At 36.4% G+C, this 27,138-nt stretch overlaps 2 protein-coding genes across 4 annotated transcripts; one reads left to right on the top strand and one right to left on the bottom strand.

The window, feature by feature from the left end:
• Positions 1–386: 386 nt before the first annotated feature.
• On the bottom strand, positions 387–18,051 carry ankrd22 (ankyrin repeat domain 22). Its single transcript, XM_022664802.2, has 7 exons — positions 17,964–18,051; positions 6,759–6,997; positions 4,734–4,925; positions 4,150–4,257; positions 3,936–4,013; positions 3,729–3,827; positions 387–1,830 (listed from the first exon to the last, which is right to left on the bottom strand). Exons 2-7 carry the CDS (start codon positions 6,777–6,779, stop codon positions 1,753–1,755), a joined length of 576 nt encoding a protein of 191 aa, XP_022520523.1. The 5' UTR covers positions 6,780–6,997; positions 17,964–18,051; the 3' UTR covers positions 387–1,752.
• On the top strand, positions 16,496–26,885 carry LOC103023710 (lysosomal acid lipase/cholesteryl ester hydrolase). Of its 3 annotated transcripts, none has more exons than XM_022664799.2 (10): positions 16,496–16,590; positions 17,987–18,093; positions 19,111–19,228; positions 21,729–21,930; positions 22,573–22,682; positions 23,394–23,530; positions 23,664–23,810; positions 23,924–23,995; positions 25,213–25,281; positions 25,991–26,885. In XM_022664799.2, exons 2-10 carry the CDS (start codon positions 17,992–17,994, stop codon positions 26,222–26,224), a joined length of 1,191 nt encoding a protein of 396 aa, XP_022520520.2. In that variant the 5' UTR covers positions 16,496–16,590; positions 17,987–17,991; the 3' UTR covers positions 26,225–26,885. The 3 variants fall into 3 exon arrangements, with proteins under 3 accessions (XP_022520520.2, XP_022520522.2, XP_022520521.2); XM_022664801.2 differs by having other exon boundaries at positions 21,732–21,930; XM_022664800.2 differs by lacking the exon at positions 16,496–16,590 and having other exon boundaries at positions 17,984–18,093.
• Positions 26,886–27,138: the final 253 nt, after the last annotated feature.

The raw sequence follows: 27,138 nt of genomic DNA on the forward strand, positions 1-27,138 counted from the left end.
TACTAGCATAGTTTGGTGCAAAAATAGAATAGAAAAGGATTTGTCTGGTTTGACAAAAACATGGGTTTAAGACACATAATATACAGCTCTGGAAAAAAATAAGAGAACACTTAAAAATGATTAGTTTCTTTGATTTTACCAAATTGAAAACCTCTGTAATATAATCCCAGAACAAACCAAGCTGAACTGCTTGTATTTTTGCTCCAAAAGGAGTGTGTAAGACTGGTGGAGGAGAACATGCTAAAACTGTGATTAAAAAAACATTATTTAGTTATTCCACCAAATATTGATTTTTGAACTCCTAAAACTTTGTGAATATGAACTTCTGATATTTGAATTATTTGATATCTGAAAGCTTATATAAATAAAACAGCCTTAATAAAACAGACATTGAACATTTTATTTCTTAACTTGTCTTTTTATGTTTATGTTTTAATTGTCTTAATTAAATTAAGAGAAGGCCATAAATAGGAATCACAAAACTAATGTCCACCTTTTTTCAGAGACTTTAAACACTGAATGGGGTCAAATTGACCCCAAAGATAATAGAAGGGTTAAACAGGTGTTACTAAACAAGTGATGCATGTATAAAAAATAACAGTAATAATAAGCAAACATTTAAATATGCTCTGATAGATCATGTACATTCCAACACAAACAGCTTTACAAAAGAGTTAAATTAAAAAGTTACAAGCATTCTTTAAGTGCAAACTTGCGGAACTTGCTCTGCCTTTTTTACAATTCAGCATAGCACCGTTAAGTATGTCCATCTGTATTGTTTTTCTAAAGAACATTTTTAGTAATCTTGAGATCATAGAAACACGGCAAGCCATACATTTACTGTATTACATTATTTATCATACCATTTTATTATTATTATTACATTAAACACTATTTAAGGCACAGGGACTGTAAGCTTTTAGCACTAATGTTGTATAGTACCAGTCAAAAATTTGGACAAACCCTAAATTTAGTGTTTTTTCAATATTTAAACATTTTTTACATTGTAGATTAATACTAATGGAATCCAAACTATGAAAATTATTTATTTAAAACAAAACATTAAAGAAACCAGATTATGTTTTATATTTTAGATTCTTCAAAGTAGCACCTCTTGGCATTTTCTAAGTCAGCTTTATGAGTTAATTACCTGGAATGGCTTTCAGTTAAACAGAGTTGATAATTTGAATTTCTTGTCTCTTAATGTGTTTGAGAGCATCAGTTGTAAAGTTGTGAAGAGGTAGAGTTGGTATACAGTGAATAGTCCTATTTGAGTAAAGTGTTTAATCCATATTATGGCAGTCACTGCTCAACTAAGTAAAGAAAAAATACTTTAAGAAATAAAGGTCAGGAAATCACCCCCCCAAAAAAAGAAGTTGCAAAACGTTATGATGGAACGGGGTCTCATCAGGATTGCCAAAGAAAAGAAAGACCAGAAGTTCTCTGTTACACAGGATAAGTTCATCAGAGGTACCAGCCTCAGAAACTGCAAGTTAACAGCAACCCAGATAAGAGCACCTAGAGTATTTTGGTTTGTGTAACATTTTTAAGTATCTGCGTGATTCCTTGTGTGTTTCGTCATAGTCTAGAGGACATCCTTATTCATTTACAATGTTGGGCAGAAAAAAGAAAAACATTGAATGAGAAGGCATGTCCAAACTTGTGACTGACTGACACTGTACATCAAGTTTGATCATATCATACTGACAGGATACTGGTGTACCGAGAAGAGCTTTACAATGAGCAATGCTCTTACTTTGATTTCTTCAACATTACAATGACCTTACTGAAATCTAATCTCTCTGCAATATCCAGTGGCGTTTCACCCGCCTAAAAAAACAACAAAAAAACATGGGCATTAGCAGAGTTTGACTGTTCTAACAACAAAGTTCTAACAAAGTATTAATCGTAAAATAAATGTCACAAATGGCAATCAATATCACTTGTCCCAATAGTGTGCTTGTACAGCTCTGGAAAAAAATGAGACCATTAAAATGATGAGTTTTTTTTTATTTTACAAATCAAACCAAGCTGAACTGCTTGAATTTTTGCACCAAGAGTTGCATAAAGTTATCGAAAAGCAGTATGTAAGACTGGTGGAGAAGAACATGACAAGATGCATAAAAACTGTGATTAACAGGGTTATTCCACCAAATATTGATTTGTGAACTCTTAAAACTTTATGCTTTTTTGTATTATTTGAGGTCTATAAGCTCTGCATCTTTTTATTTTTTATTGTCTGCAAATACATGACCTAAATGACAATGTTTTTATTTGGAATTTGGGAGAAATGTTGTCCGTTGTTTATTGAATAAAACAACAATGTTCATTTTATTCAAAATTATACCTATAAATAGCAAAACCAGATAAACTGATTCAGAAATTGAAGTGGTCTCTTAATTTTTTCCAGAGCTGGAACGTTAACCTTGAGTGCTGACATGTCAAAAGTCATAGGACAGCAGTATATAATTGGTGCTGTGTCATTAAATATAAGTGTTACCTCCTTGAAAAGCTTGTGATGTGTTATTTTGTGAATGAAACTGAACATTGTCCAGCTTACTTATGGCAACATTTGTGAAGTTGAGCATGTATTTAACATTCCTTGATCCACACAGTGTCATGTGTGGACCAGGAACACCTCTGGAAGGCGTGACCACCCACAGTGGACAGTGCAGTGGGCGGTAATGATCGTGACTGGTGTTGTCTGGCTAGCATTGTCTCTGCAAACCCACAGGGGGCCTCACACACATATCATGGAGGTCAAGTTGTTACATACCATCTTAGTGCATCTTTATTTGTTTATCAATCATAGCTACCAGCTCTTTGAGGGTAAAGGTAAGCATGTGCTTACCCATAGTCCCATGAAGACGACCAACTGCTTCTTTTCAAACTGCCACTAATGCCTGGTTCAAACTACATGATTTTGGGCCAGTTTTTCGTTTAAGGCAAATCTGGGATCACTCGGGGTTCCCTCAGTCGCGTAGTGCGAACTACTGAAAGACGCCCGCTGACCTGTCGCCGACTGATTGCTGACGAGGCGCAGACGCCCGGCAAATATTCAACATGTTTAATATCTGAACCAGTCAGCGACTAGAAGTCAGGAGCAGCGGCTACATACAGCTAATGGGAAACCACGAGTCCGAATGGCATCTCCTGCTTTAACAGAGCAGTTTATGGAGAGTCTAACCACTTTCTGTCCTCCCTGTTATATCAGTAAATGACTGTTAAATTCTAGAGGGAGTCCACAAGTGACTCCTTTATAAATAGGGTAAATGGAGCTAAAAGCTAAAACGTCTTTGTTTAAAAGGCTTATAACTGGAGTTCAAAACAATAAAAAATAATGTCTGCAGTGCTGAAACATTTGTTGAGGACACAAGTACACATTTCAGTATAAAACTAATCAGACATATATATAAACTCTGATTTTGCTCAGTTGCTTTATATGAACTCATTCATTTAGGACTTGCTTTAAAGTGCGTATTCTCCTCTAAAGAAATTCTCTGGCATGGCATCGCTAGTCCTCGTGTGTTTAGTTCTGGTGTGTTCTCGTGATGAAACGTGTTTTCCTCTAAATTTTGCTATGAATTTAATAAGGAATTGCTTGCATTTCCAATAATTACCATAAAAATATCACTATTTTTCCATGCTATTTAATTTAGCGCCCCTAGATTTTACTCAGTGAAGCAACACAAACATTGTTTTAGTGTATTTAAACATCAGAAACTTACTTTGTTTTTGATTGAGATATCTGCATTTTTCTCCAGTAATAGAGGAATAATTTTATGACTTTTACTTAGGCAGGCATAATGAAGTGCAGTGTTGCCTTTCTGTTGAAGACAAAAAACAAACAGATAATGCATCAAACACGTCTACGAATACCATTGTATGGGGGATGGTTCCTTACTATTGGGCTAAACAGGTTTTACAGTACTTACGTTATCTACAGCATCAACTTCTACTCCACTGCTTAAGATCAGCCTCATCAGACTGACGTGTTTCTTCTGCTTCTCCATCTGTTGAAATGGTATAACCGGTTATTTTGCAATGTCCTTTCAGTTTTGATGCAGGCAAGGCAGGTACAGTTCTCCAAAACTGAAGAAGAAGAGTATTGCGTAAACCAATGTATGTATTAGTAACTTCATACTGTACCATTACGAAATATCCAATCAACAGGATGGGCATGAGAATAATGATCATCAGGTAATCCAAGAAGGAGAACCTCTTTTTTGCAATATAGTGCAAGCAGGTCCTTTCTTTCTGAAGACAAAAACAGACAACAGCATATCATTAGACTACACACACGGTTGTGGTATAGCTCACATGATATAAATTTGCACAGCTAAAACATACTACTACTACTGGAAAACTTGTAAAGCAACCATGTGTAAGGCAAAAAAACTCTTTTTACCTTTTAATGGAGGTCAGTGTAAAAATATTTTATTTCAAGTAATTTCGGAGCAATTCTATTGTTCCAATTATCATGATTGTTTTAGATAATGTGAAAAACAAATTTCTAGTCAGAACCAAAACCGAACTAAGTGAAACACTTAGCCAAATACATGTTTTTGCAGGTTTCATGTGCAGTTACATGTATTATTCCACAAAGCAATGTGATACAGAAAGAAAGAGTTACTCACTTCAAGAACAATATTAGAAAAATAAAATCCTACAGCAATATCACCCTAATATATAACAAAGCTTTATGAATTAGCTTCAGAATATTTGTCTGATACCTTGTTTCTTATGGATACATCTGCATTTTTGCTCAACAGGAATTTGGCCACCCTGATGCTTCCACTTCTACAGGCAGCTATGATTGCTGTGTCTCCAAAAACTTTATCTTGAACATTCAGACTCAAGGCGTTCTCTGCAAGCAGCTGATAAACTTGATTGAAGTCATCGTTGTACGCTGCAGAGCAAATGGGCTGTGGAAACAAGAGGACAAATGTGAGGTTGATTGTAGGCAGAAGTGACAGAATATATATATATATATATTTACATCTCAATATCAATTTAAACTTACATGTAAAAGGGGCATTTTGTGATTTTAAAGTGAAACACTGTGATCTTCTGAGGTTTTAACATCAGGGCAGCTAATAGGACTGGATAATGGATTTACCACAAATACAAAAGGCAGAAACTACCTGAATAGCATAAAATTACAGATTAGCCTGATTATAGCAAACCTATGGAAGCTCATTTTCACTTTTCAAAAAAAAAATAATGGTCCACTTTATTAGATACTACATAATAATTATGAGATACTTAATAATAATTATGAGATACTAAATCATAATTATGAGATACTAAATCATAATTATGAGATACTGAATCATAATAATGAAATGCTTAGTCATAATTATGAGATACTAAATCAGTTATAAAATACTAAATCATAACTGAGATGAATCATCATTTTGAGATGATACATCATAATTATGAAATACTAAATTGTTATGAAATACCAAATCATAAATAATTAGGAGATAATAATCTTAATTATTAAATACTACATCATAATTATGAGATGCTAAGTAATAATTATAAAATACAAAATCAGAATTGAGATGCTTAGTCATTTATGAGATACAATTATGAGATACAAAATCATAATTACAAGGTGCTAAGTCATAGTTATGAGATACTTAATCATAATTCTGAGATGCTAAGCAATAATTATGAGATGCTAACTCAGTATTATGAAGTGCTAAAGCATACTAAATCAGACTTGAGATACAAAATGATAATTATAGGTATATGGGTGTATTATATGGGAGATAATACATCACAATTATGAGATAAAACATCAGAATTTACATAATAATTCATAATTATGAGATAATACATCACAATTATAACACAAAATGACAATTATGAGATAATACATCATAATTGAAATACAAAATCCTAATTATGAGATAATATATCATAGTTATGAGATAACCTGATTCCTCTCATTATCAGCTCTCCTTAAGTGACCTTCATTATGGCAGGAAAATAACCTACTAAACTCTGTGGTACATCATTACCATGAGCATGATTAGGAAACACAGTGAAACAATTAACGTTACTCAGAAATGTGAGGCAGGAAATAGTAGTTTACCAGCGATTATATAAACAACATAATTCTTGTCAGTTACAAAGTTAGTGAAGGTAAATGAAAACATGTAGGTTAGCTAAACCAGTGTTTCTCAACCAGGGTGCCGCGGCACCCTGGGGTGCCGTCTGGCTTCATCGGGGGTGCCGTCAAAATATTGCGCCTCACGTGCATATTTCCTTTCCAGAGTCAGCTCGTGTCGGGGTGTGTCCCAATTCACAGGCAGCATACTCTGAAGGATGCGACCCACAGAGGCGGTGTATTACTGCGCAGCTGTGACGCAATCTGTCTTCTAATACAGCCTCTGAAGGATGCAGCCCTTAAATTGGGACACACTGTTCTCACCTGAAGTACTGCGCCAGAAACCCCCCGCCCCCCCCCCCCCCCCCCCCCGTTCTCACCTGAAGTACTGCGCCAACACCCCCAAACCCCCCCCCCGTAAACTGGGGTGCCGTGACATCACGCATATATTTAAAGGGTGTCGTGATAGAAAAAAGGTTGAGAAACGCTGAGCTAAACAATAGCGCTGGTTGTGGTGGGTAACAGACCAGGTAAGGCTAGTAACTTTAACAGTGTATCTTTAAAGCTGTGTGTTCGTGTCTTTTCATCGCTCACAGAGAAAGCTGATTAACTAGCGAGTGTAGTAATGTTTATTACCAACCTCTGAGTACAGGATCCCCATGACTCTGAAGAACCTCAGGCCTCAGACTCTGACCTCCTCTCTCTCTCTCTCACCGCTCCTGAAGCTCCTCCGCTGCTCTGTGGTCTGTAGCTGAAGCCGCTCTGAGGTGGAGGTGGAGAGGAAGGGTGTGGTGTTGTTCAGCTCCACCTCTCCTCAGGTGTGCTGTAGCTGTAGCGGATGAATGATTCACTTCCACACTGTCGCAACCAGATAACATCCTTCACACACGAAACACAGCGTGACCAAACAGGACCGAGACACAGGGGAAACACGTCACCGGAATATGGCAATTTTACACAGGAATTTAACTGTACATTCAAATTTGAATTTTACATGAAATTATTTTATGGCTCATTTTCAGCCAACTGTATATAATATTATGGTGGCACTGAGTTTTTAAACTAAATCTTTAATTCAGTTTTCAATATATAAATACAGCTCATTTGCTGGTTTAAAATTGTATTATTTTGTTTCTAAACTGAAAGCAGAAACATTTCTGAGTGGAGAAGGGATCAAACATTGTGTTTAATGGTACCAGTGTGCTGGAACCACCATCTCTGCTAAGCCTAATATATTTATTTGGTACCACTTTAAAATAAGACTACCTTTATAAAGGGTTTATAAATGGTTTACAATTAGTTTATTAATCGTTAGTATTTAGGTTGTAAGTGCCTTAAAAATCATTAATAATCAATTATAACGTATATGTAGAAAGGGCAACAATGACCTGTTGTTTGCCAAATAGTGAACCCACAGGCCATTTATATTGTTGCCCTTTCTACGCATGTATTATAACTGATTATTGATGATTTTTAAGACATTTACAACCTAATTAGTAACCCTTAATAAACTAATTGTAAACCATTTATAAACCCTTTATAAAGGTAGTCTTAATTTAAAGTGGTACCATTTATTTTAAAAACTGAGGTCTCAGGTCACTTTTCGCGAGAGCTCTTCTGGCCATGTCACGCGTCTTTACGTACTTCCATTACGTACTTCCGCCATGTACAGCCTCTGAAAGAGGATCTGGATCATTTTTACGATACGTTCACACTGCAGCGACGCGAAGCATTTTTCGTTCCGCCTCCCTCGGCGCGAATGAGGCGAAGCGAGCAGCAAAAAGTTGAGATATTTTTAAAGTAAGTGCAAATGAGAAGCGAGTTTCTCTAGGCGGTAGTCAATCAGCACCATGCGGACCACACCAATTACAGCTATTCAAGGCTTCCCTGGAGAGGTTGTTTAATCTCTTACTGGCAGTTGGCAGCAGGAAGGAACAGTCAGTGGCAGCAGTCGATCACTACTGGTTGTAGGGATGGGGCTGCCAATGGCAGCCGCCTATTTTCAGTGTCTAAAAATGGCAGCAGGAAGGAGCAGTCAGTGGCGGCCGTCAATCGCTACGCCGCCGCGTGCGTAGTTACATTTCTAGCGAAGTGCACGTTAAGCAAGGGTCGCATAGACGTAGATTATACGCAGAAGCATAAATTGCCCTTTTGTTTTGGTACCGTCCAGGTGTTTACAATGTGAGTATCTTTTGCCCTTTTATGAAAATGACATATGAAATGCAGCCGACTTTACAGTACAAACTAATATTAGTAATATTGATAGAGTCAGGTTGGTGTCTCTAGAAAGCTTAATAACACTGATTATGTCACCACACATCCAAGTTAATACCACCTTATTAGTTAGCTGACTCAGCCGAGCTCTGGTAGCTAGCTACATAGCTAGCATCACGACCTTGCAACTAAAGTAAAGTTATATTTGTTTAACACTAACCCCAGTTCATGAGTATTTATTATATTGCATGTTTTAATAAAACACTAAAATGAAGAGGACCGGACAGCACTCGTATAATGTCCAGTATATTTGACTCACAGATAAAACACGAACGTTTCGGCCCTTAGACCTTGAAGGTCTAACTGCTGTCCGATCCTCTTATTTTTTCGGATTTTTTTTTTACTCTACTGAAACCTTCTCCTCCATCTATTACTTTTCTTAGCATAACCCAACAGCTCTTTTAAGAGCTTCCCCTCCCTAATCTTTCTTCATCACACCATACTTACTCTTTCATCAGCATGGCAGGTAAGAATAGCTTATACAGTTAGTAAACAAATTTATAAATAAACTTTTATATTCAGGTTTAAGACTAACATAATCTCATAAGCATGAGATATTACACATATAGTGACCATAATTGTTTGAGATCATCTGTGTGATCTCTAACACATTATTAAAGCCCTCGTAGCAATATGGAATTGCTTTTGTTTGTTACCTGTTACACATGTGAACGGTATGTTGTTTATAATGTACATTAATGTTTGTGCAGGTATTGCTTTTGAGTTTACAGGAGAGGAGGAACTTTTTTCTTTGCAAGATGACCAAAATTGCCCTTACTTCAAGAATGCAGTTAAAGCATCTCATGGACATTTTGTGACAAATAAAATATGCTATATATTTTGAATATAATGGCCTTTGTAAGTGTATATTTATATAATTAAAGAAGCTCGAGGTGTTCAATCGATACCAGGCAGAAATGACCGTTGCCCGTGATTGGGGTCTCTGCAAGGACGTGGTTTCATCATTGTGAAATGACCAATGTCGATTTGAATTAATCACATTTGTAAATACGTACATTTTTAAATAAATTTATTGAAGTACAACTATTGTTGTCTAATTGCTGTAATCAAGACCATTACACATTTGAGGACTGATCATTTTCAGTATGTTTTTGTTTTAATAAAGATGAAATTTTTGCTGTTTTGTAAACCCCAAAATAGCAACTTTACAGGAGATGTCAGTGTAAATATTCTTTTGGTCCAGCAACTGCCACGTTTGTTGTCTGACAGTGACAATATTTTTGTGAACAGATCTACTCATTGAAAGCCAGCAGTTTGAGGAATGGTTTTTTCATTTGTTCACAAAAAGCGGTGTAAAGCAAGGGCTTATTCATGTTTATATGCTGCATTAATAAAAAGATTAACTGTAAACTGTCAGCTGGTAATACTGTATATCAGTAATGAATAATGTTTAATGACACTGTTACCTGCAACGCCCTTTATTTACAAATTAAAGGAATCTAAGGATGATTGTTTACACTCATTCTGCTGCGGGGCACGCGTAACCCTGAAGGGCAGTCATATTCTGACAGAGAGATAGAATTCGTCACAACACCTGACAAAGCAACTGCAGTATGTATTGCTTACAACAGGCAACTGCCAATGCCAAAGGTGTCTGCCCTGGTTCATTAGCAATAACGGGCTGCCGTCAATGCTGATCTGGCGGCTGCCCTTGGCCGACCGGCGGCTGTCTTTGGCCGACCGGCAGCTGTCTTTGGCCGATCGGCGGCTGCCTTTGGCCAACCGGCGGCTGCCTTTACCGACCGGCGGCTGCCTTTACCCGACCGGCGGCTGCCTTTACCTGACCGGCGGCTGCCTTTACCCGACCGGAGGCTGCCTTTACCCACCGGCGGCTGCCTTTACCCGACTGGCGGCTGCCACTGACTGCTCCTTCCTGCTGCCAACTGCCAGTTAGAGATTAAACCCTTGCTGCTTCCATGTGCTACATTACCTCTCTCTGTTTGACTACAGAAACGGAGGACCAGCTGGTCCTGAGCTGGATATTTTAGCAGGGTTCACCGGGCGATAAAAGAATAACAGCGTCTCGTTCGAACACAGCACTGAACTACAACTCTTCATATTCTTGCTGGTGGCAGATAAACATGCTTGAGTGGTGGATAAAGCGATTGGCAGCGACGCCGCGTGGCTGCGGTGTGGCTGGTGGAGCAATGGAGACTTCAGTAGGGGACACTTCAGCAGTTCCTTCACTCAGTAAAAACAAAGAAGAGTCCGCGCTAAAACCAGGATTAATATTAGACTGTTGTTTAAACGGTGGAGAGATCTCCGTGACCTGAAAGGGTTTAAAAGGCAAGAGCTATCAGCTATTTCAGTTATATGGCTTTTACAACTAGCTTTTAAAACACCGTGGATTTTGTTCCCTGTACCTTTGTGCATTTTTTTTTTTTTTTTGAGGAGAGGGGCGTGGCCAGGATGGAAAGGCGGGTTATGGAGGATGGTGTCATCAGCTGGAGCCACTGCCGTAGGCCGGCCAGTTCAACCGGCCTTCCTGACCGATCTACCCAGGCTTTAATTTAGAATAATACAAAATAATTTATTTTACATACACATAATTATTGAATTATGTAATGTTGTTGTTTTCAGTTGTTAAGTTAAGCAGGAGGCTGAATTTGGCTTCTTTTTCACCAGCCTGCTTAGTGCGGTTTTAACAGTAAAAAGCCCCATTAAAACTCAACGCTGTGCAAATGCTCTTAATGAAAGGGAAAAAGACAAAAAGATCTCCAAGTTTAATTTAGACTTCAGTACAATATAGATTGCAAAAAGAAAAAGGGAACACACAGAAAAAGGGGTGTTGCAAAATATTCATCCTAAAAAGAAATTGCAAGTGAAAAAAGGTAGCTTATGTTATTTTCTTTATTTGCAATATCAGATTATTTTTGCAACTTGTGGAGATTTTGTTTTGTAATAGTTTTATTTTCTCAGCACTAAATACCACAATTTTTTTGTCTCCATAAATTTTTTTTTCCAAATCCCAAAACTTACAGACATCAGCTTTAAAGTGATAAAGAAGCTCAATGTCAGTTTAACATGTAAGCAAATTGTTTTTTTTTTTTCTAAACCCACGAGATGGCACTGTTTCTTTCTGGAGAGACCAAAATGATGTGTCCAAAACTGTATATCTCCATTCTAAACTGTATATTTCCATTCTATCTCTTTTTAAAATTAGTATTTATTTATTTCTATTTTTTGACATAGTTTTAATTAATGGACTAATACAATTCTATTTCAGAGGCGCAATGTGTTTATTAAATGTGTTAGTAATATGGTAATGTACAGTACTGTGCAATTCTGGATGGAGCACAAGATTAGTGGTGATGTCATTCTGTAGTTGGGTGTAGTATCTTTAGGTCTACCTGAGAAACCCTGTTCTAAAAAAAAAAAAAAGTCAGATCTGATGCATTGTGTCATACACGCAATCTCCTCTGAATACCACACACCTGCCAAATCATAACAGACCAAATCATAACAGAAATGGTGAGATTTGTGAGAAAAAAAAGTTTGACTACAATGGGTTCAGATCTTCTGAATTGTGTAAGTGTGAAATAATCTAATTAATTTTTTTGGTCATACTATAATGTTACAAAAAGACACTGGAGAAATGGTTAGGATGATTGGGGGCTTCAATAGGCCTAATCAGTAAGACCATGGCAGTGTTGGGGTATAAGGGTTGGAGTTAAATACCCGTAAAACAATGAAGCTAACCTTGACTAATAAATAGCCTAATAGTCTATGTAACCAAACTCTCTCAAGTAAAACAAATTGTAAGAAATATTTTGTTTATCAAATTTTACTTAACAGTCATTTGTTAGACATTGTTTTGATTATTGATTTTAAACTCTGTTTTTTACCATTAAGAACATTTGATCTATCTGGTTCCACTGTGTCAAAACCCATAGATTTGTTTTCTGTAAATTATTCACGTTTAATTTCCTTTAGTTTGTGCTGCCCTTATTAAACAATATCCAGGTATATTTTTGTTTCTAGGAAGCAGTTGTGAGGGGAAGTTTACATAAGGACATAAATGTTGTGGCAGTATTAAGCTTTTTAATTATTTCTGTAAACTGTTCTTTTCTGGGATAGAAAAAGTTTTTAACAGAAAAAAATACAGAAAAATAATGATTCATTCAGCTGTGCTGAAAGTTCCAAAATGTGTTGAAACTCACCAAGGCCACTCAACTTCCTTTTAGTGATTATTTTTCACTGCAGCTTCTCACATTAAAAGTGTTTGTTTGACAACATTCAGTGGATTGACTAATACACAGCACAATGAGAAAGATCAGAGAAGGATGATTGTAGATTTACATAAGTCAATAATCTCTTTGAGACAATGATATTTCTAAACAATACTAAACTATTTTGAGTTAGTTGAACATTTGTGGACACATAAACATTCAAACTGAGTTCTTCGAGTTGAACCAACTTATAATAACTGAGTTTTGTCTGTTATCATTGGCAGCTTCTTTTCCATTGGCTTCTATCACAATCTATTTGCATACTGGATGTGTCCAACAGATTCTGACCCTCACCATCAGTGTGTATTGATTCCCCCTGGGCTACCTTAGAAATAAATCATGTTCCTCTTTAATTGTAGTAACCTGATTTTAATTTATGCTAACTCAAGTTTTCATTCCCCGTTGTTTAACATTTTTAAGACAACCAGTTTCTTAATTTTTAAGTAAACTTAACTAATCTGGTCTTACAGTATAACAAAAACAAAAAAAGTTAAATCAACTTCTCCTTTAGTTGTAATAAGTTGATGTTCTAAGTTATGCTAATTTAAGTTTTCATTACCATTACTTAACTTTTTTAAGGCAACCAGTTTCCTCAATCGTTTTAAGTAATTTCAACTTATTCGAGCTTACAGTGTGGAACAGCAGTGTCACTGTCCGCAGTCAAGCCAAAAAAGAAGCCCTGCTTAAAAATCAATACCTTCAAGTTTAACAAAAGTTTGCAGTTGACCAAATCTTCTTGAGAGAAGCTGTATTATTTTTAAGATGAATATGTTTCGAGGTGAGGCATTCAACCCCAACAGCATTCCGAATTCTAAAGTATAGTCTCAAATAATCCATTACACACTAGAAATCTGGACACCGTTTTGTTTTGTTTTGTTTTTGTTTTACAAGATAATGATCCCAATATCATTAAAGATGTTTGTGGGCTAGACAAAGCAGGCTTTCCATAAGCCATATTTTTAACTTTATTAAAAAGAAGTCACATATTAATCACAATAATTGGTAACCAAAAGCTTCTGGTCAAGGGGATACTTATTAAATGAAATTTAACAAGACATAAACATGATTGAAGAATGAAGTTTCATCAAAGCACCTTCAGGGGTTCCTCCACAATTTTAAATTAAAGAGACCCTTTAAGTTTCTCAATGACCTTTTAATTTTAACAGTGTGATGCTCAACCATAAAAAATCATCTTTCTGCTGTAGGGAATGCTCCCAGTGTAGAGAGCAAGGAGTCCAAGTTCTACCACCCAGAACAATTGTTTGATTGGGAAACTTGCACGCTAAGGCTAAATACTATGATTTGTCTTCTCCAAACTAAAATGATCAGAGCACCACTGAATTGGATAAAAACAGCATGTAATTTTCTCAGGGGAGGAACACAGAAACATGTCCTTTCAAATAGGAAATACATTTGTATGGCAATACATAGGATTCCTGTAAATGTAACCTTACATGACTTAAGAATGTCATTAAGGAGTGTCCACCTCTGACATTTCTAATGATTGCCTCACACTGCTAAAATGATCTTTCAGACTTCTTGTTCCTAAATTTTCCTTCTCCATTTCATAGCACAGCCCCTACATGTTATGGTTCTACATGCTATTTAAATCTGGTGGTTATGATGGCTGTGACATCACCTGAACTTCTTCACTCATCAATCATAAATTAAGAAGAAGTACTAAAAATTTCCACTGCAGCTTTATTGAGAATTGGGAACTGAGAAGTTATTTGACTTTTGACCTACTTTCAGAACATGTGCAGACTCTTTTGCTTTTCCTTACTGTGTTATTTTTAAAACTTAAAAAATAGATTTTTTTTTTATACAAATGAACAAAAACAAAAAATAAATAATTTTTTTATTCTTCCGTCTTCTTTTTACATGTTTTTTCCTGGTAAGCATCACACAGTTGGCCCAAAACCCACTTGAAATCATTAGACATGAGGCAAAAATATCTCTAGATGACATCCCATTACATGATACCACACACACAACTTTAACTCGCAATTTAGCATAGCCAATTTACCTGCCATGTGTTGGTGGTGTTGGTTGATGGAAGAAAACCAACATACCCCGAGGAATCCCATAGGGATATGTGGACAAAACACACCAAAACGTATAGAGACAACACTGAGGACTCTATACCGTTAACTACGGTGTATGTAATGCTTGTATGTTTAGGATAAAAAGAAATTCACACTTTCCTGCAGGTCTTTGAAGCATTATTGGCAGTATTTACAATTAGGTTTAAGTCTGGGCTTATGGACATTTACAGATTCATGTCAAATCCACTTCTGCATAGTCTGGAAGGTATGTTTTGGGTCATTGTTAAGTGACGTTTTTCCCTAGGCCTTATAGGAAAGTTTGTACACTTGGCGGCCATCTTTTCAACGCTCCCAGGCAGTTATTTCAACTTGGTGTCTGTTCATAGATAAAGTATTGCCCTTTAACAAAAAACTGGTACATTGAGTGAAGGAGAGTTGACAATATTGTGGCTTTTATCCACAATGAATGTCCACACTTGATGTGGAGATCTGCACAAGCGCAGTAGCCAGAAAAAAGGAAAAAAAGAATCTACAAACCATTCATTAGTTTTTGTCACATTTTTAAAAGAAATTTAAGAAAATTAAGAATTTTAAGAATTTTGGTCTCTCCTTGTTTTGTGTGAATGGAAATAACTGCCCAATGGGCACTGTTGCGAAGATGCCCTCCAACTTTATGAAGGGGGGGAGCCCAAAATACTCCAACACTTGTGCAGATGTCTACATTAAGAGAACATTTCCCTGAGATTTTATAAAATAACTGTGGTCTCTCTTCATTCACACAAAAAGGAGCCTCATTTTGTGTAAATGATAATGGTGATAACCAATGGTGTTATTGCAAAGATGCCCACTGCGTAAACTGACTCTCGTATAAGGGCTATGGTTTTTTACCACTAGTGCCACGATATCTTTGACCCTCCTCCACTTTCAGCATAATCAGTAGGCTCCTTCATATTTTAACCAGTGATCAGTCTTCTCATTTATAGAATGATGATATGTGAATGTAGCACCTCAAATGATAAATTACAGGTTGGAAGTTGAACCTAATGTCCTTAGCAGCCTTTAGATGGTTTTCTTAAGCCTCTCAGATTGTACTGCAGAAAATGACATCACTGTACCTTGATGCTGCCACTACTATGCTTAGACAGAATACACATACACAGAGTATGCCAGGCTACCTCTGGGAACCTTTGGCTTCTTGGTTGCCCCTTGGTTACCTCTAAAGACATTCTGGCCAGTATTGCGGTCAGTACAGAGCCTATACTGGATTGGAGACACTGTGTGCAAGGCCGGAGTTCACCCAGTCTATCGACAGGTAATAAACACACACCTAGGTGCAGTGTAACATAGCCAACACATGTACTGGCGTGCTTTTGGGAGAATACCAAAGCACCTGGAGTGAAGACCTAACACCACACCTAATTTAATCTAATTGCTGTGTGGCACATAATACTCAAAACAACACTCTGTCATTACATAAAAGTGTACATTATAAATGTTTGCATTAATAAATGTATTGAATATGTAGAAAAGAGATTTTATATATTTAACTAGCAATGGTGTAGCATGGAAATCAACTAGCTGGTGAACTTTTATAATACCTGCTTCCTCTTGATTACATAACCATTTCTGGCTGACTTGTTCAGCAGTTTTTATAATAGATGAAATCATTTAGTCACATTCATAATACAAAAAATGCCTTCAAATGGCCAGCGGCTCTATTTCAAGGAATTCAGTGGGCGTATTTCCATCACATGCTCAGCATCATCATTATTATTGTAATCATCATCATCATGACACATTAATAATAAAAAAAAAATCGAGTAATGTGACCACCTTATATATTTACTAGACCCCTAGTCTTCATTACTCCAGTCTGCAGTAAAGGGCTGTACTCCATCTGAAGGTAAGTGCTGTGTTATTCATTCATTGTTAATGTAAAACATACAGTATTGTACACTTGTATTCTGATGCTCAGTGAAACTGACCTGAGATATTTCTATTATATAAATTATTAATGCACTTTGGGATGTCCTACATTTCCAACAGGACTGTTCCACATTAGCAAATGCAGCTTGTTTGAGACTACGTCACACTGATCTCCCATTTATTATATAATCCCAACTAACAGAGAATGTTACAAGAATGTTTAGCAATGTTTTGAAAAGTTTCCAGAAAGTTCAACCTGTAACATTACAGAAATAATGTTCCAGGTTTGGTTATGATTCAAATAATAATAGTTTGCATTACATAATTATTAGAACGTTTCTTACATACCTTTGCCAGCTAGATGAATACTAACATTATGGGAATGTTAAAAGTAACAATGCCAAACTAAAGATACATATACAGCTTTGGAAAAAAATAAGAGATCACTTAAGTTTCTGAATCAGTTTCTCTGATTTAGCTATTTATAGATCATATAAAGCATTTATTTGCAGAAAATGAAAAAAGAACATGCAGAGCTTTCAGACCTCAAATAATGCAAAGAAAACAAGTTCATATTCATAAAGTTTTAAGAGTGCAGAAATCAATATTTGGTGGAATAACCCTGGTTTTTAATCACAGTTTTCATGCATCTTGGCATGTTCTCCTCCACCAGTCTTACACACTGCTTTTGGATAACTTTATGCCACTCCTTGTGCAAAAATGCAAGCAGTTCAGCTTGGTTTGATGGTTTGTGATCATCCATCTTTCTCTTGATTATATTCCAGAGGTTTTCAATTTGGTAAAATCAAAGAAAGTCTGCATGACATTTTTAGGTGGTCTCATTTTTTTCCAGTGCTGTATATTGACACAAGTGACATAGCAATAATGTTACCAGCTAAAATTGTAAGTTGAGATTGTAAGAATTTCATAGTTGTACTTTGTGTGGTTTTAATAAATTGGCTTCATATTGCAACAAACTGCATTCTGAAGTGTGAAATGACGGAACCAAAATGTCAGAACCAAATCGAATACATTTTGAATATTTTCTATACTGTGTTTTTCTTTACTGTGCTGCAACATTGTGCATTGAGTTTTTATACAGTAGTGTTTCATTGCTGATTACTTCATTATTTCATTGCATTACATTAACAGCATTTATTAATACTAATGAATGACAAATGAATCTGTGCTCAATATGAATATTTTAAGCAACAAGCAGTTGTAAAAGTAACTGCACACTGCTGATGACCTGCATGTATAATGGGATTGCAAATGTAAAGAATATTATTATTTTTTTATACATGGTACTGCCAATACATTAAAACTTCACTTGAAAATTCAATGTAGTACCTTGATTTCTAATTGACTGACAGGGACAATGATGTGGCTGCTGTTATCTTTGGCGCTGCTCACACCTGGCCTGGCCCATGGCTGGCTGTTCTGGAGGAGAAGGGTGGACCCTGAAATTCATATGAATATTGTGAGTAAATAAAGATTTCAAGCCCATTTTCATTTACATGAAAGGTAAAGTAGCTGAATATACTGGATAAATATGCCCTTATAAATAGCCAACTATGAGACCAAATAGGCCAGTAAACAACAACTATATATGAGTATACAGCTCTGGAAAAAAAATAAAGGCCCCTTAGAAAGTATGAGTTTCTTTGACTTTACCAAATTGAAAACGTCTGGAATTCCACCAAATATTGATTCATTTTTATTATTTCAGCTATTTCTCATTTTCTGCAAATAAATGCTCTAAATGACAATTTTTTATTTGGAATTTGGGAGAAATGTTATTCGTAGTATAAAGAAAAAAACAACAATGTTCATTTTACTCAAACATATAGCTATAAATAGCAAAATCAGTGAAACTGATTCAGAAACTGAAGTGGTCTCTTAATTTTTCCCAGAGCTGTATGTACTGTACTATAAACCAAATAATGTACTCGCAGTTTGCTGATGCTGTAGAAAGCTGGGCAGTAGCCTAAGGATATGCAGATGTAGATGGTTGATATGATGTTGCAATCTGTGCCCTTTTTGGAATGTTATAAATGTTAAAGCTTTAAAAATATTAGATTTGACCATAATTAAGAAAATATATTAACAATAGATACCTAAAGGAAGCACAATTCATTTGCTTCCATATGTTGATTGTTGAGTTCAATGTAAATAACATGGTCTATTTTTGTTGACAATTTGAATGCAAAAATGTTTCCTGTGGAAAGCAGAGTAAGCTTCAGGGAATTACCTTTTTAATACGTTTAATCACATGGTGTAGTCACTTTGGGTGTCAATAGCTCATCTTGCAAAAACACTATCTTGTATCTCCATTTTTTGACAGTTGTTCTCAGTCTGTCAAAAACACCCAATAGAAATTATTTAAAATGATTTGGAATAAAATCTTGTTACAGGGACTCCCACTGAAACAAAAAAAGGTTTTCCTTTCCTTGTTATATTTTTAAATAAAAAAAACACTCATGTCTGTGTGTAACAGAGTGAGATCATCAGGTACTGGGGTTATCCTGCAGAAGAGTATGAGGTGGTGACTGAGGACGGCTACATCCTGAGCATTAACAGAATCCCACACGGCATCAAGAACCAGGACTCCCGAGGTGAGAGTAGAGACAACCCAAATTAAAATTTAAGACACTGACTGTTCTCCAAAAACACCAGTCTTTTGATGTTGGCAGCTCTATACTATTACAATGTAAGAATATACAGGCTAAATGGGTCAGCGTGGATGAAAGAGAATTCTAAACATTCTAAATGTTGACATAAAATCAGTGTGAAATCCCAGCAAGACACATGAACAATCCCAAAATTAAACGTATGATCACGCTATATAAACTTTACTGAATAAAATGCATATACTTACACTATATGGACAAATGAATATTTGCTGTAAGGATTTGATTGTGTTTAGTATCAAGAGCATTAGTGAGACCAGGTTGTTATGAAACGTTTTGGGTGGACCGTGTTCAACAGATCACAGTTCCTTCCACTGCTCCACAGCTCATTGCTTGGCGGTGTATACCATAGACTTTACAGCCTATGGTTTAAAATCCATTCAACCATTATGGAAACTCTCTCTCTCACACTCATTTGTTGTGTCAGATTCAGCTGTTGTGTAAAGATTACAACACAAAGAAGTTCCCTCAATCACCCCAATTTTGAAATATTAGCAAAAATAGGAACCTTTTAACATTAGTCATCTGCTTGCTTGTGTAAAATCACTTTTCATTGTGAGATGCAGCTTACGCTTGACTTTTCCCACGTTTTAGGGAATAACCCATAATTTCATATTTGCAATCTCACTCCACATATACCTCTGTTTTAGATATGAACCGTTAGATTTGTACATTTATTATGAGAATAACAGTAAGTGTGTGTATATGTATGTGCAATTTAAAGGTTCAGTTGGTGATGGTGGTAGAAAAACTTAGGCAGGTTGGTCAGACTGGTTTAGTGTTTCTTTAGTTGCACTAAGCTCTGTGATAGACCCCACACAGGAGGCGTCTTGTAGTGGGGGAGCCAAAGGCTAGGCTACCGGTGACACCACCACCACAGCAAAATCTACACACTGTATTTATTATCTAACTTTAACATTAAGCTTTAATAGGCAGCAGGTTATAAATATATTACTAACTGATGACAATCACGCAGCCCTGTAATAGAAGAGCTGAAATAAAGAGCTGAAAATGCTCCTTTCCAAGCTTCTGGGCGTAGTGCGCATAAATTTTTTTGCTAAATTAAAGAAATCTTGAGCACGAATTGCAAATCGGTCACTCAATTAAAGGAAGCACAATCTGCTATGTCATTCATTCAATGAATATTTTTTGCAATCCACGGCCCCTCCCAGGCTCCGAATTCAAATGAAAACATGCTTTATGCTACTCAACCAGCTTTAGATGAAGCTGGTGTATATCAACCCTCGTTACCTTTGCCCAGGTGTTCCCTGTTTCCTTACCTGTCTTGTGCCTGTATTTATAGCCTTATGTTTCCTGTTTCCTTTGTCGGTTTTTGTACGTTTTACATCTGTTAGGTTGTAGGTCCTTTTTTGTTTTCAGTCTCAGTGTGTTCTGAGTATATTCTAGGTTCCTTGTCTGTTTATTTGTACTATTTTGTGTTTATTTTGATTTATTTCTGTTAATAAATATTCTCGCATTGCGTCCACTCTCCACGTACACTCCTTGCTGCTGCAGTACCTGACACTTTGACTTGTCTGATGGAGTGGACAGTAAGAGGACACAGTGTTTAAAAACTCCAGCAGCACTGCTGTGTCTGATCCACACGTACCAGCGCAACACACACTACTAACACACCACCACAGTGTCAATTATAGAACTACAAAATGTTCCCATATGCTAAGTTGTACTGAACAAAAATTCAGGTGTAGATTGTTTTAATGTTATGCTTAATCGGTATATATTTTACAGTAAAAATTATTTTGCCAACCACAGCTGTCACTCTATTACTCTGTATTTGTTTGCTTTCCATAAAATTCTTGGTCTGGTAAAATGCATGATGCTAACTTTGGGCCCTTGAAACTAATCTTAGCATAAGGACGTCTGCCATCTGCATTGTTATTTAATGGTGCTAAATCAGAAGTCTTGAGGAAGTTGTGTTGAATAATCACTTTCTCAAGAGGACCAACTGTATTCTTTCCAGTTCTAGTTTTAAATATATCCTTAATGTAAATGAGCTTAGGGAATTAGTCAGAGGCAGTGTTATGTTCACTGACTCACTTGCAAATATACACTCTGGATTTACAGGGTGTTCCACCTACATTTCATTGAAAACACCGCCTCCTAGCTTTCTCTACGTCTATTTTTGCATTCCCTAGAGAACCAATACACATTGTCTATTCTGAAACAGATCAGCAATACAGCTAAACTACACACACAGACACACACACACACACACACACACACACATACACACACAGCAAACTACAAAAGGACTCCCAGCAATGAGTCACATTGAGAAAGTAAGATGATAATGAATTTAGTGGTGTTGACACTGTATGATAGAATACATGTCCACTGAGATAAAGTACTGCTTCAACATTAACACTGTGAACAAAGTTGATTCTTTAGTATATTGTGTTTATAGCAGATCCCAAGCCGGTGGTGTTCCTCCAGCATGGTCTTCTAGCTGCTGCAAGTAACTGGGTGACCAACCTCCCCAACACCAGCCTCGGCTATCTCCTGGCTGATGCCGGTTTTGACGTGTGGCTGGGAAACAGTCGAGGAAACACCTGGTCAAGAAAACATGTCAGTCTCTCCCGTGACCAAAACGAGTACTGGAGGTTTAGGTAAGATTGACTAGATACAATACATTATGATCAGACTTACTAGTTTAGGCTATTCCTCCGAATGGGTGCCATTTGTTTGTTGTAACTCTTCTAAATGAAACTTATTTTTATCTTTTTCAACATTGAATCTAATAACACGTATTTAACTATTTAAACCATGTACTGGTCAAACTCAGGCAGATTTAAAAGCAAAAAAGCAAGATTTTCATCAAGAAAGTCTTTATTTTAAGGAAATGGTTGACTGCTTTGGTTGCTATGGTTGCTATGGTTGAATGTTCAAATAATTGATATTTATGACGAAAAATATCACTCTTGTTAATGTCACTCATTCCTGTAACTGGAACTCACTCCTCTTACTGGCACTCATTCCAGGAATGAGTTTCTAGCATAGAATTAGCAAAAACACTATGCTAATAGCATGAGGACACTGAGCTCATTCTAGTGATTTTCCCAAAATTTGTATTTTAAAACTAAACAAATAAGATCTAAGAATTAATTTAGGTAACAGGAGTGAGTGTTGAGATTCATTCATGGTCTTCAGAAGAACCAACTGATGTACCTTCCTGTGTATTTTAACTTACATATTTTTTCAGTGTTCTAAGTAGTTTTAATTAAATATTTTCTTAATTGCATACCTTACAGTCGAGATGAATTGGCCAAGAAGGACCTCCCTGCAGTGATAAACTTTATCACCAGAACCACAGGACAGGAAAAGATCTTCTATGTTGGTCACTCTCAGGGAACCACTATTGGTAAAGTATCAAGAACTCACCTGTGATCTGTAAAGAATAATTAATATGCATGCCCTGTCATTGCTGTCCAAAACGACAACTTTACATTTGTGATCAATGTAAAAATATTTTGACTTTTCTTGTCACTTTCATACTATGACAAAAAAGTACAAACAGCAAAATAGAGAGAAATTATGCTTTTTCATAATAATGACAATATATAAGGCTACAATTGTATTGCTTAAAATGACTTGAATATGAAGCAGCTCTAAAATATCAGTTTTTTTTTAATTTCCTGTAGAATCAAGAATTGCTTTGCTAATGTTTTACTATGGGCTCTGCACTATATAACTCTGGAGAAGCTAGCTGAGTAATGTTCATAAGAACTGTGTAAAACTCTATAGCCCAAGTCATATTAGAGTAAAATCCTGTAATATTACTCTACTATATTAGTATTTTACATTTGTCTTTTACTTTTACTCACTGTTTTACAATTCTCAGCTTGTCCAGAACTGCATGTGTAAAGCATGTCCTTCAATCAGGGTGGCACAAAGCGCAAATTTTACTTGACAAGTATAAATGCTCACAAAAGCATTTTGCCGGCTGCACTGTAGACACTGCATTAGATTAGACAGAAGTATAAATCAGCCTTAATATAATTCAGAATAGCAAGAAACTTGCAAGACATGCAACTTTAACTTTAATATAACTTTATCCATTTGTGTTTTACAGCCTTCATGGCTTTCTCCACCATGCCAGAGCTGGCCAGCAAAATCAAGATGTTTTTTGGTTTGGCCCCTGTAGCCACAATAGCCTTCACAACCAGTCCCATAACCAAACTGAGGATCCTCCCAGAAAAGTTGATTTGGGTGAGAATAAGCAGTTAATAAGCTGTTAAACACATTGTAGCTTACAGCACAACACTGAAGTCCAACATACCTGCATCCATCTGTGTTTTTTGTTGTTTAAATGTTTACTTTTATATTATTCTTTATTTTTTAGGGTCTCTTTGGGAAAAAATACTTTTTCCCACAAAGCAGTCTCATCAAATTCTTTGCTACGAAATTTTGCAGCAAGAACCCGTTCAACGCGTTATGTCGAAACATCTTCTTCCGTATCCACGGCTTCGAAAGAAAGAACCTAAACATGGTAAGTTGTTGTACATGTCTATGTCTAGAACATGACGTCTTCCGAAAAACATGGATCATTGTATCATTCTTTTTTTCTGTCCTGATTTTATGTATGTACCTTTCTCTCTCCAGACGAGAGTACCTGTGTATATCTCCCACACTCCTGCTGGAACATCTGTGCGGAACATGGTGCACTGGTCTCAGGTATCTGCAGCCCACAGCGTCTCAAAAAAACTTAGTATGCAAATGCAAGTTGGTTTTATTTGGAGACATTACAAAAACTAAGACAAAGAAATAAACACTAAGACTAAAAATCAAAGACTATAAAACAACCGACTAACAAGGGCTTAACAAACAAAGAAGTGAAACAAACAATCTAAAGAAAACAAACCAGAACTCTGTAGACAAAACACAGGTTAGAAACTCATCAAACAGCCATTAAAAACATCCAGGGTCAAACAAAAAGCACAATATAGAACAAAGGAGAACATGGGGTATTTATGCAGAGGGGGCGGGGTTACAGATTAAACAGAAAGGATTACAGATGACAGGGCGGGGCTAATGTGGAGACAAGATCAAAAACAAAACAGATCCAAGTCCAAAACAGATCCGGCAAACAAAACAAGAGAACAGAGGACAGGAGCAGGAAGTGCCAAAAAAAAAAGAAAAACACAAGACAGACAGAGGCTAAGGTGTGACAATCAGATTGAGCTAAAATATTGTCTCATTTGTTAAGGTCAGGTTTAGGTTGTCCATACTTTAGAATGAGTATCTCTTAATCAAGCCCTTTCTTCACTTTTTCCCTGGTGCTTTCCCAATTATTAATGTGTTCTAACAAGCTAAATGAATTCTGAGACCTTGGTAAAAGTCACCAAGGTTTGCCAAAGTTTTAGCATGGATCTTATTTGCTTTTTATCACTCTTAAATTGCAAAAGGCAGAACTAATGAACTAGTCTTGCTTAGAAACTTTAAGAATATGTTTCTGTAACTTGGAAGAGCCCTTCAGCCCTTGAACTCTTGAGAGATCACCTACCTTTTCACAGTGACTGAAATTAAATATTTCTATTGACTTTTTATATTAAATGTGGTTATTACAGAATCTCAGCTTAGCTTTCTAATTAAACATGTTTTTTTTTTCCAAAATAGTTTAGATTTATTGCCTACATGCACCTTTATTTATATCATACACACTTACAGTACAGTACAATGGAATTGTTCCTTCACTTATCCCAGGATAAAAAAGCCTGGAGTAGAAGGTTTTGAGGAACTTGCTTACAAAATCCTACAGCTTAGTGGGCCATGGTATTAAACCCACACCTCTGAGATCAATATCTGTGACCGCTGAGCAATTACTGAACCGAATATGTATAGTTTAAGATATTTAAGGTCTCTGTGCTCACTGAGGATTCTTTTCTCCACAGGCTTTGAAAAGTGGGAAACTCATGGCATATGACTTTGGAAAAGCTGGAAATTTGGTGCATTATAAGAAGGTATGGCAAAAAGATACAGTGGCTTTTTTTAATCATGAAAGTTGCATTTTCACTCGCAGTTGTTATTTAGCAACTTTATACTACTAAAACGACTATAAAACACAAAAAAACAACAACAAGGTTCTGAGTGGTCCAGCAGGCTACGCCTTGCCACTATGATCAAAAGATTGCTGGTTCAAATCCCGTTCATGTAGCTTGCCATTAGCTGCCGGAGCCCCGAGAAAGCACAATTGGCCTTGCTCTCTCTGGGTGGGTAGATGGCGCTTTCTCCACACATCAGTCCAGAGGGTGATATTGATCAGCACAAAGCGTCTGTGAGCTGATGTATCAGAGTCGCTGCGCTTTCCTCCAAACGCGCTGTGATGCTGCATCAGCAGCTGTTCGAAAAGAGACGGTGGCTGACTTCACATGTATCGGAGGAGGCATGTGCTAGACTTCACCCTCCACTAGTGAAACGGGGAATCCTAAAGTGTGGGTTTCTGTAAACTTGTAAACTGGGGAGAAAATAAGATAAAAACTATACAAATTGTAATCATTTGTAAAGCTGTAAACATACTTCTTGTTATGTAATTTACCAGCAAGGGGGATTTTCAGGGCTCACTATAGAAACATAAAATGAAACAGTTTTTTTTTTTTGTAATCTTTTATTTCTATATAGTGTTGGTGGGAGGTCTGATTTTGGGTTCTTATTTCTTATTTCTTTTGCCAGCTGACCCCTCATCAGTACAACGTGAAGGACATGACTGTGCCCACAGCTCTGTGGTCAGGTGGGCGTGACATACTGGCAGACCCCCTAGATGTTGCGATGCTCCTCCCACAGATTTCTAACCTGGTGCAACATCGACGCATCGAGCACTGGGGGCACATGGACTTCATCTGGGGTCTGGATGCCCCACAGACTCTGTACAACGAAATTATCAAAATGATGAAAGAGCGAGTGTGATCATTTCTGTGTTAATATTTAGGATTTCATTATTAACAGTGAAATGACCACCAGTAGAAGGATTTACAGTTCCAGGATAAGAGGGAAAAGAGATCAGCTAGCTAGATAGCTAAAAGGCATGTGGCAGTTTTACAGAATCAGGCTGTTTTAACCTTTAACATCTAACATATTGTCTTTGATAAGTCATCAGTCAAAAAAATGGACATCTATACTACTTCTTACACTGCCTAACTGAATGTAGGCATACATTCATTCACATGAAGTGAACTTAGCACACATTAAAAAGGATTATATTAATTGCTCATAGATTGTTAAAATAACTTATTAAAGATAACTTTTAACTTTTATAACTATATAATGCATAACTTATTGCTTCATAATGTGAATCTAGTCTTTATAACCAGTGTAAACAATACCTGTAAATATCTGTTGACAAAATAAGCATCTATTTTTTATTTTCAAAAAGATTTTAACAAATGAATGAATGTAACTACGGCCCTTATTTTCCAACATCCTCTCAACTATTTTTTTTTTCAATTTGATGTTTTTCAATTAAAGAAACAGTGACTTCACTGGTTGGAAAATACCGTTTAAAGTTCAGAATAAATTAGACTTCAGTATCTTGAGAACCTGTCTGGATTCTCTCTGTGCCACCAAGAGAGGCTAAAATGTACATAAATAAAATTCTGTGACTTTAAGCTGAGTTTGTGTGTTTATTCTGAGTTTCAAGTTGAACATACGTTTGGCCATCTTTTCATATCCACATGCTAAATTCCTGAGTGGATTTTAACAGTAATCAGACATATATTTCTCAATATTTAGCCTACAGACATTTATTCTAAATACATTGTTCTCAAAACAATGCTTCAGTGTTGCAATATGTTGGAAACATTCCTTTGAGGTTCTGGTCCATA

Source organism: Astyanax mexicanus, chromosome 15 (assembly GCF_023375975.1).
Source record: "Astyanax mexicanus isolate ESR-SI-001 chromosome 15, AstMex3_surface, whole genome shotgun sequence".
NCBI lineage: Eukaryota > Metazoa > Chordata > Actinopteri > Characiformes > Acestrorhamphidae > Astyanax > Astyanax mexicanus.